Source organism: Triticum dicoccoides, chromosome 2B, assembly GCF_002162155.2.
Source record: "Triticum dicoccoides isolate Atlit2015 ecotype Zavitan chromosome 2B, WEW_v2.0, whole genome shotgun sequence".
In the NCBI taxonomy this organism is placed as follows: Eukaryota; Viridiplantae; Streptophyta; class Magnoliopsida; order Poales; family Poaceae; genus Triticum; species Triticum dicoccoides.
The window spans coordinates 455,908,618-455,919,615 of NC_041383.1; the positions used below are offsets into that span (position 1 = coordinate 455,908,618).

The window sequence follows — 10,998 nt, forward strand, 5'->3', positions numbered from 1 at the left end:
GGTGGCCTTTTCAAGGTTCGCCTCACTGGTGACCATTAGTTTTCTCAGCTCCGCTTGCCCTGACTGCGTCGCACCGAGAGAGAGAAGCACGAGGAAACAAGGGTAAACGTCGGTGTCACACTAACGCGGCCGCGCAACCGTGCGCGGTGACGGTGCCCGGGGCTAATGGGAGGCACCATCACCACACGCGAGCAAGATAATATACAATTTTCAGTCCTGAGAACTACTGGCTCTAGCAACCGTCGAAGAAAAAAAAAAGGTGGCAAACATCAGGGAGAAGCAGGAGTGAACAACTAGCACTGCTAAACAAGATCAAATGTCGGCGTCGCCGCAGTCGCGCGTGCTGACCCAGCAGTTGAGATCCACTCAAGGCCTCAACTCATCAAACCTTTTGATGTCATGCGGTCGAGTCATGGTCCTGTTTAAGCCGAGTCTTGAAAGTTAGTAACACGGTAGCTTCATTAGGTACGACCTTTTCCTTGGTGTGTCGTGTCGTGCTCCAGACACTGTAGGTAGAAAAGGAGCAAGCTAGCCGGGATGGCACGACATATATAGGTGGAATAATAGTGTACATCTTTAGATGATGAGATCCCAAGGTCACATCCTGTGTAGCCGGTCCAAACGTGGCAGATGGCAACACCCCAACCAATTCTTCCCTGGGAAGACAAGGCTGTCCAATGGACCGAAAATGACACCCCCTGTGTGAAGACTGAAGAGTACCACACGTATGCACACAGCCTTCCAAATCCAAGTGATTGGCTAGCTATGTCTAGCCCAGAGGGTGAACCATGCCTTGTCTGACGAAGCAACCCATCCATGCCTGAATGCCGTCCACTTTCTGCAAGACCAAATACTGTACGCAATTGATCCTAATTGAGGCAACGCTACGCATTGTTGGGTTGCCGCCCCACTGTGTTACGTCCACTCCAATTCACCTCTACATACGCCTACGTGAAAGTTAAAGCTAAGCAATGCCACGGTAGAATTGATGCATTAATTAGGAGTGTAATTTATAGTAAACTGCCTTCCAAAGGGAGAAGAAGGTTAGGTTCCCGTCGCTGTAGACCGTCTCTCCTCTCCACCCACTGGTTTTATTTACTACCCACATGCGGACCTGGTAAGTTGCGTCCTACGCTGAGAGTTACGTCGTCCTTCTGAGTTGTGGCCTCGTAGATGTCTCAGGACGAAGCGATCGTGGCCAGTCACATTGGCCGAGCGTGTGCGTGCGTGCCACGAAACTTGCGGCCGGTGGTTCCATCGATTCCTACTTACTTCCACCATACGATCGACCTTTGGTGTTGCCGTGGCGTTGTCCATTGGTTTCTGGACGTATCTCCCTTCTCTTCCTAATGATAATAAAATGGCCGCAGGTCGCTTGCGTGTTCTCACAAAAGAAAGAGATAATGGCAATAACATTAACATAGGGTGAGGAATTCAGGTGTGCTGGGTTGATGTTGCCGGTGAGAAATCCAGGCATGCTGCTTGTTGCAATCATGCGCTCGATTTCACTGTGGGCTTAATCATGGGGCTTTCTTTCTTCCCGGATAGAATATTTGTTTTTCGAGATGAAATGCATGTGGAGATTGGATCTGATGCCAGAGGCACACCACCATATATAATGCGAAGCTGTAACCATCACCTACCAGCATCATGTTCCTTTGTCTCCTCGGATTTATATAGCTGTGGTTTTTTAAGACGTAATTATGCAAGAACCACGATAATTAGCCTACTTTAGTGATCTTGATCTAAATGATGTTATATTTCTTTACAGAGGGAGTACTAAAATAACATTGCAGGAGTGGAAGCATATCTGATTAATTACGTCTGAGGGTTATTTTTTCTCTAGCATGATTGGATCTGGGTCTGTAACAAGTGGGGGTATTCCTGATGGTTGGTTAATATAGAAAAGTCTCCAGTATATATATGTGCAGATGCTTGTTTTAGACAGTGGAAGTTCTACTAACTACTACTCTCCTAGGAAAAGGTAGAACAGAAATATTTGTTACTACATGGAATGCACAGTACAGCTGTATATACTGAACGGAAATCAGCCTGCACCCTTCTAATCTGTTGACAAAATGAGTGAAACAAAGGTTAACTGTTGTTTTCCTTGCTGCAGCTTATGATCATCGTGGACGATGCTGGATCGTTTCTTCCGGCAATGAACCACTCCCCTTGGGAAGGTGTAACGATAGCTGATTTCGTCATGCCTTTTTTCCTCTTCATCGTTGGGGTCGCTCTAGCTCTGGCGTACAAGGTACACACTGGTTGATTAACAACACGACCGTGACATTTACTTTCGTTTTCTCAAGCTAACACTGGTGTGACATTCACGAATTGCTGTTGCTTCCACCTAATTGCGTCATCTCGTGATGCATGCAGAGAGTGCCGGACAAATTGGATGCAACTCGAAAGGCAACACTTCGTGCACTGAAGCTCTTTTGTGTTGGTCTTGTTCTACAAGGTATTAATTAGGATTGTTCCTGGACTGGACGACGGTAACAGTCGATTTCGACATAAAGTTTGTTGTTTAATTTCTTGTTCTGCTATGATGCACAGGTGGATTTTTTCATGGAGTTCGTAGCCTTACTTTTGGGGTTGATATTACACAAATACGTTTGATGGGTATACTGCAGGTAAGCAGCATATGCAATACTACATTATTCTGCATCAACAGTTTCAACTAAATGTGGCATGACTGACGATTTGTGGCGCCTGCTTGGTTGCAGAGAATCGCAATAGCATATCTTGTTACAGCACTGTGTCAGATTTGGCTCAAGGGAGATGATGATGTAGATTCTGGACTTGATTTGATCAAGAGATACAGATATCAACTGTGAGTTCAAACCTTTAAGAATTCAAAAAATATATATCACTGATCCACATGACATATATAGATGACTTAGTATGAGCAAGATGTGTTTCTGAACTTACCATTTGCTATTGTTCTGCTAGACTCGCAGGCTTGCTCATCACAATCACCTACATGGTCCTCTTGTATGGTACCTACGTTCCTGATTGGGAGTATATGATATCAGGTCCTGGTTCCACAGAGAAAACGTTCTCTGTAAGTTCCACTTTCACATGTTTTTTCATGCTAAGAAGATATCTAGCAGTATTATAGATGGCAGAAACTGATGAGCTTCAAAATTGTAACTTATATCAGGTCAAATGCGGTGTACGAGGTAACTCTGGGCCAGGCTGCAATGCGGTTGGCATGATTGACCGCAAAATCTTAGGCATCCAGCATCTCTACGGTCGACCGGTTTATGCGCGATCCCAGGTTCTAATAAAATCAAGAGCTTGCATAATGCTTATTCGTCACCTTCATTCAGTCTGTATTAACTCCTCTCTCCTGTGACAGCAATGCAGCATTGATTCACCGCAAAATGGGCCACTCCCTCCTGATGCCCCCTCATGGTGCCAGGCCCCTTTTGATCCTGAAGGGCTTCTCAGGTCAGAAAAACTCATGATTCCTTCCAAGTTTCTCTCTTCTAGCTGTAACTGAGTTCTGCGCCAAGGGTAAATTCTGATTGTTTCATTTTTTTCACGGTCAACAGTTCTGTGATGGCCATCGTCACCTGCTTGATCGGTCTTCAATACGGGCACATAATTGTACATTTTCAGGTGAAATGTCTGCTGTCCATTTGGTGAGCACTTGATCTTCTGGATGAATGCAACATATTCTGAATTTCTCCATCTCTATCCTTAATTGCAGAAACACAAGGAAAGAATCATGCACTGGCTTGTCCCTTCCTTCGGCATGCTCGTCCTGGCCTTCGCAATGGACTTCTTCGGTAAGGATATTGTCAACAGTTAACACTCCATTCTTGATTATCCCGGGCAATGACGTTGACCACACTGTGCCGATGATCTTTACAGGAATGCGTATGAATAAGCCATTGTACACCGTAAGTTACACTCTGTGCACCGCTGGCGCTGCAGGGCTCCTCTTCGCGGGGATCTACACGCTGGTCGACCTCTACGGGTACCGCCGCCCGACTGTCGCCATGGAGTGGATGGGGATGCATGCCCTGATGATATTTGTCCTGATCGCATGCAACATCCTACCCATCTTCATTCATGGCTTCTACTGGGGGGAGCCCAATAACAACCTTGTAAGTTTTTGCAGATGACCTGCGTTTTTTCAGTCGAGCTTTCAATGATGATAATATAAATTGGAATATAAGAACTCATTCGGCTCTGTGTTTGCAGTTGAAGTTCATTGGGATTAGGGCATGATCTGTATATGGTGGATCGAGCTATAGGGAGACACGGGAGACAGATATAGAGATATTTAGGACCCTATTTGCACAGAGATTTCGAGAGATGAGTGCAGGCCTAGTTTTGCAATATGGCCATAGCTTCATCACCATCCTGTGTAACTGTTCGACACGGCCAGGAACAGTTGCTGTTTCACAGGTTGTTTTCTCTGAGTGCTCTATGTATATGGTAAAAGAAGCTTTGTGTATAGATGACAACAATGCAATTCAAGAGAAATATAAAGTACATAGATTTATTATCAGTTCCAAACACGTCTATTGCATTTGCATTCTTTTTTCTTTCCGGAAATATTGCATTTGCATTCAACTTGGTCTGGGCATCATAATCCTAGGAGCCTGGAATATTTCGACAGGGAGATGATTTGGGGGACTGCACCCACATATCCAATCTGTTCAGGTAAGAGCCCTGTTTGTACTTTTCTTTTTAAATGAAAGCTTTTATTACTCCGGCATCTGCATTCTAAGATGTATATAATCAACCATATTGCATTCATTGCTTATAAATAAAATTGAACTTTGAAGCATATAGTTGAACACTCAGCCTAACTGAACACTCTAAACATTCAGATGCCAAAGAGGGGAAACGTAAAAAACATGAACCAACTAAGATGAACATGCTAAACAAGACCATTCTAAACACCGGGAAGCATATCACTCACACGCACATCAGCCAATTGTACACAAAGTAGCACCAGCACACAGCAAGGAATTTCTTTTTCTTGCCAAGGATGACACCATTTATGCATAGTCAGATAGACCAAAACATACTGCACTGTCCCCAATAAAAAATAAGGGATCTTAAAGATTTATCAATCCAACATGGCCAAGACCCAAAACTATACGAAATACTAGAAGGCGCAACTATATTAAAGGCAAAGTACATAGTCAGCAACGCACGCTAGACAATAATCGAAAAAGAGAAGTTGAATGGTATGTAACTTTCCAGGAACCAAAGGAAAATATTTATCTTTAAATGGTAATTTAAGACTAATCTTTTAGATCTGAACTTGACCTACGTATTCATTAAAGCCGAATACATCGAGTGCACAGAAAAACCCAGAAGTGTAAAGATCCCATTTGAAAAAGTCATGGTCCGTAGTTAGCCCGAGATCTGTAATTGTTAGTGTTCGCTACTCCAACAACAACAATAACAACAACAAAGCCTTTAGTCCCAAACAAGTTGGGGTAGGCTAGAGGTGAAACCCATAAGATCTCGCAACTAACTCATGGCTCTGGCACATGGATAGCAAGCTTCCACGCACCCCTGTCCATAGCTAGCTCTTTGTCGATACTCCAATCCTTCAGGTCTCTCTTAACGGACTCCTCCCATGTCAAATTCGGTCGACCCCGCCCTCTCTTGACATTCTCCACAAGCTTTAGCCGTCCGCTATGCACTGGAGCTTCTGGAGGCCTGCGCTGAATATGCCCAAACCATCTCAAACGATGTTGGACAAGCTTCTCCTCAATTGGTGCTACCCCAACTCTATCTCGTATATCATCATTCCGGACTCGATCCTTCCTCGTGTGGCCACACATCCATCTCAACATACGCATCTCCGTCACACCTAACTGTTGAACATGTCGCCTTTTAGTCGGCCAACACTCCGCGCCATACAACATTGCGGGTCAAACCGCCGTTCTGTAGAACTTGCCTTTTAGCTTTTGTGGCACTCTCTTGTCACAGAGAATGCCAGAAGCTTGGCGCCACTTCATCCATCCGGCTTTGATTTGATGGTTCACATCTTCATCAATACCCCCATCCTCCTGCAACATTGACCCCAAATACCGAAAGGTGTCCTTCCGAGGTATCACCTGGCCATCAAGGCTAACCTCTCCTCCTCACACCTAGTAGTACTGAAACCGCACATCATGTACTCGGTTTTAGTTCTACTAAGCCTAAACCATTTCGATTCCAAGGTTTGTCTCCATAACTCTAACTTCCTATTTACCCCCGTCCGACTATCATCAACTAGCACCACATCATCCGCAAAGAGCATACACCATGGGATATCTCCTTGTATACCCCTTGTGACCTCATCCATCACCAATGCAAAAAGATAAGGGCTCAAAGCTGACCCCTGATGCAGTCCTATCTTAATCGGGAAGTCATCGGTGTCGACGTCACTTGTTCGAACACTTGTCACAACACTATTGTACATGTCCTTGATGAGGGTAATGTACTTTGCGGGGACTTTGTGTTTCTCCAAGGCCCACCACATGACATTCTACGGTATCTTATCATAGGCCTTCTCCAAGTCAATGAACACCATATGCAAGTCCTTCTTTTACTCCCTATATCTCTCCATAAGTTGTCGTACCAAGAAAATGGCTTCCATGGTCGGCCTCCCAGGCATGAAACCAAACTGATTTTTGGTCACGCTTGTCATTCTTCTTAAGCGGTGCTCAATGACTCTCTCCCATAGCTTCATTGTATGGCTCATCAGCTTAATTCCACGGTAATTAGTACAACTCTGAACATCCCCCTTGTTCTTGAAGATTGGTACTAATATACTCCATCTCCATTCTTCTGGCATCTTGTTTGCCCGAAAAATGAGGTTGAAAAGCTTGGTTAGCCATACTATCGCTATGTCCCCGAGACCTTTCCACACCTCAATGGGGATACAATCAGGGCCCATCGCCTTGCCTCCTTTCATCCTTTTTAAAGCCTCCTTCACCTCAGACTCCTGGATGCGCCGCACAAAACGCATGCTGGTCTCATCAAAGGGGTTGTCCAGTTCAATGGTAGAACTCTCATTCTCCCCATTGAACAGCTTGTCGAAGTACTCCCGCCATCTATGCTTAATCTCTTCGTCCTTCACCAAGAGTTGGCCTGCTCCGTCCTTGATGCATTTGACTTGGCCAATATCCCTCGTCTTCCTCTCCCGGATCTTAGCCATCTTATAGATGTCCCTTTCACCTTCCTTCGTGCCTAACCGTTGGTAGAGATCCTCATATGCCCGACCCCTTGCTTCACCAACAGCTCGCTTTGCGGCCTTCTTCGGCATCTTGTACTTCTCTATGTTGTCTGCACTCCTATCCAGGTATAGGCGTCTGAAGCAATCTTTCTTCTCTTTAATCGCCTTCTGGACATCATCATTCCACCACCATGTATCCTTATCTTCGCTTCTCCTTCCCCTGGACACTCCAAACTCCTCCGAGGCCACCTTACGAATGCAAGTCGCCATCTTCATCCACACATTGTCCGCATCCCCTCCTTCCTCCCAAGGGCCCTCCTTAATTACCCTCTCCTTGAACACCTGAGCTACCTCCCCCTTGAGCTTCCACCACTTCGTTCTAGCGACCTTGGCATGCTTATCCCACTGGACACGAATCCGAAAGCGGAGGTCAGCAACCACCAGCTTATGCTGGGGTACAACACTCCCCAGGTATCACCTTACAGTCTAGGAACGCACGCCTATCTTCTCTTCTTGAGAGGATGAAATCAATCTGGCTAGAGTGTTGGCCACTACTAAAAGTCACCAGATGTGATTCTCTCTTTCTAAAGAGGGTGTTAGCTACAATCATGCTGTAGGCTAGAGCAAAGCTTAAGACATCTTCTCCTTCTTGATTCCTGATGCCATAGCCAAAGCCCCCATGCGCCCCTTCAAAACCTGTGTTAGATGTACCCACGTGGCCATTGAGGTCTCCTCCTATGAAGAGCTTCTCACCAATCGGTACACTCCTAACCATGTTTTCCAAGCCTTCCCAGAACTCCCTCTTGGTGTTTTCATTGTGGCCTACTTGCGGGGCATACGCGCTGATAACATTGAGAACCAAGTCCTCAACTACCAGCTTGACCAGGATAATTCGGTCCCCACGTCTCCTGACGTCTACCACTCCATACTTGAAGCTCTTGTTGATCAAGATGCCTACGCCATTTCTGTTTGCAGCCGTCCTCGTGTACCACAGCTTGAAGCCGGTATCCTCCACCTCCTTCGCCTTCTGACCTCTCCATTTGGTCAAACGAGTTCGCTACTCCAATTATCACAGAAAATAGACCATGTTCAAACGAGTGTGTTCGCGTATGCAAGAAGTGTCCATTTTGAAAGCAAGTTGTTTTCGACATCCGCCAAATGACCCCAATTTTTTTCCCACTAGCTTCTACGCAAAGTTGTTTGAATTTTTGACAAGTTTTGCATTTTCTGAAATTTCTTGGTGAAAAATGACCGATAAATGGTCGGACGTGTCGCAACGTGCAAATGGCGTCAAAAGTTTTTTTTTTTTGAGATTTATCCATAGTCGAAAAAACCCGTCAATTGAGAGGAGTGTGCGAGACTAGGCTAGACAGGTGCATCCTTGAACATGTAGTTTTTCCTAATTTGAATGCTTTTGTTATCTGCAAGTTCTATCATTATCAATCAACAGGGACATTTTCTTATATCCTAACCATTTCTTAAAATTTGTCAACAATTTTGAGATTTCACATTGTGTATGAACTTTTTACAAACTTGAACACTTTCTCCAAAATTGTTAACAAATTCCCAACAATTGATCAAAAAATTTGAAGACAAATTGCAAACCACGTACTTTTAAAAAATATCAACTTTTTTTGAAACGCAAACATTTTTTAAATTGGTGATAATTTTTTTAGAAAATGGGAACATTTTTGCAATTTTAGAAACAAAATTAAAATTGTAATTTTTTTAACAACAAGAACATTTTTTGGTATTTCAATCAATATCAAATTTTTGAACAGGTGTCAAAAAGAATAATAAAGTTCAAATGGAGAAAAATGAATTAGTGAGAGAAAACAATAAAAAATAAAAATAAAAAAGGAAGAAGTACTAAGGCCTTGGCCCAACTAGGCGACGACATCGCTCCACTCGGGTGCCTGTTGGGCCGGCACAAGCGCTCGTGCATTTAAAAGAAATCATCAATTTTGAAAAAAAATGTTCACGGATTTGAAAAGTTTCACAGATTTTCAGAGAAGTTACGAACAAAAGAAATCCCAGTTCATGGATTTGCCAAAAATTCACAAAATTTCAAATAATTCACATATTTGAGTTTTTTTTATATTTGAAAAAAGTTCATGAATTTGGAAAATGTACGTGAACACAAAAATAGTTCGCGTATTAGAAAAAAGAGTATGAAATTGAAAAAAACAACTCATGGATTTTAAAGAAGTTCATAGTTTGCAAAAAAGGGTTCACAAATATGAAAAAGATTTTTAAATTTAGAAACTTCATGAATCTGAAAAAAGGTTCATGATCGCGGATTGAAAAAAGTTCATCGATTTTGAAAGGAAGTTCACAAAATAAAAAATGTGAGTTTTGAAATAAAGTTCTTGAATTTTGGAAAAAGTTCATGGTTTTTTAAAAAGTTTACGAATTTGAAAGAAAATTTGAATTAAAAAAATTCACAAAATTAAATATATAAAAAGTTCAAGAATTTAAGAAAAGTTCACAAATTTGGAAAAAGTTCGCCAAAATTAAAAAAGTTCGTCGATTTGGGAAAAAAGTTCATAAATTTGATGAAAAAGTTCACAAACCTGAAAAAGTTCATTGATTTGAAAAAGAGATTGTCTTTTTGAAAAATAGTTCATGAATTTGAAAAAAAAGTTCATGAACTTGGAATAAGTTAGTGATTTTTTTTAAAGTGCATCGATTTGAAAGATAGTTCACGAATTTGAAAAAGGTTCACAGGCATAAAAAAAAGTTCATGATTTTAAGAAAAAGTTTATGACTTTTAAAAAGTGTCCACGATTTTAAAAAATTTCATGATTTTTTCATGAATTTCAGAAAATAAAAAATACAAAAAGGAAAAGGAAAAGAAAATAAAGCATAAAGTTGAAGAAAACCAGACAAAGAAGACGCACAACAAAAAGTAAAAAAAACGTTACTAGCACAATAAGGTTGATTTCTCAGTTGGTTGGATTGTTTGGAAGTACACTAAGAGGTTGAGAGTTCAAATCCCACTTGACGCACCTATTTAAGCAACTACTCCCTCCGTTCCGAATTACTTATTGCAGGTATGGATGTATTTAGATGTATTTTAGTTCTAGATACATCCATTTCTGCGACGAGTAATTTGGAATGGAGGGAGTAGAAGATACCCAAGAGGTTGAGAGTTCAAATCCAACTTGACGCACCTATTTAAGCAACTAGAAGATACCCGCGTGGTGCTGCGGAAATTGTTGACAATTTTTAGAGACGTGATGGGTTAAGAAAGAAAATTGAGTTAATGATATACTTAGTGTAATAGTTTTTCAATATATGAAATAATATGTTGCTAATATTCCACATTTGATTTATTTCCGTGGGAACTTGAGATCAAACAGAAGTACCAAGGTGTAGAGGAAACTCCATACTATTGAGGAAAAAATATAGACAACTATGGGAGTCATGGAAATTATTACACATGCATGTATGAAACTATTAGGAAATGTTTTATCACAATTTACATGTTTGTTTTTTTAGATAAAAGACCGAGGCCTGACGTTAAATCAATGACGCCCTTACAGACCGAAAGGCCACGAAAAACAACACAAATAAAAGGAATATAGCAACAAAACAACTCAAGATACAAGACACACAAGAAACAACAAATCCGCCGCCACGAACGTGCCGTACAGGAGGGAAACCATGGAAGGTGATCCATCGCCGGAGGAAGCCCGTTTGTCTTCAAGACCCTAAGAACACACACGGCTGGCACGCCATCTGATTCCGCCTCCGAAGAGGGCTCATCCTGCCCTCTCGCCCTGGCTCATAGGGCGCCG

At 42.4% G+C, this 10,998-nt stretch overlaps 1 protein-coding gene across 1 annotated transcript in view; it reads left to right on the plus strand.

Moving 5' to 3' along the window:
* LOC119364174 (heparan-alpha-glucosaminide N-acetyltransferase-like) overlaps positions 1 to 4,528 on the plus strand; it is a 7,088-nt gene extending 2,560 nt beyond the window's left edge. The window contains exons 3-13 of the mRNA XM_037629600.1: positions 2,120 to 2,257; positions 2,383 to 2,464; positions 2,560 to 2,636; positions 2,730 to 2,836; positions 2,956 to 3,067; positions 3,167 to 3,283; positions 3,365 to 3,456; positions 3,561 to 3,627; positions 3,719 to 3,797; positions 3,883 to 4,118; positions 4,216 to 4,528. Coding sequence (XP_037485497.1) covers positions 2,120 to 2,257; positions 2,383 to 2,464; positions 2,560 to 2,636; positions 2,730 to 2,836; positions 2,956 to 3,067; positions 3,167 to 3,283; positions 3,365 to 3,456; positions 3,561 to 3,627; positions 3,719 to 3,797; positions 3,883 to 4,118; positions 4,216 to 4,242 — 1,134 coding nt within the window. The 3' untranslated portion in view covers positions 4,243 to 4,528. The remainder of the gene's footprint in view (positions 1 to 2,119; positions 2,258 to 2,382; positions 2,465 to 2,559; positions 2,637 to 2,729; positions 2,837 to 2,955; positions 3,068 to 3,166; positions 3,284 to 3,364; positions 3,457 to 3,560; positions 3,628 to 3,718; positions 3,798 to 3,882; positions 4,119 to 4,215) is intronic.
* The last annotated feature ends 6,470 nt before the right edge of the window (positions 4,529 to 10,998 follow it).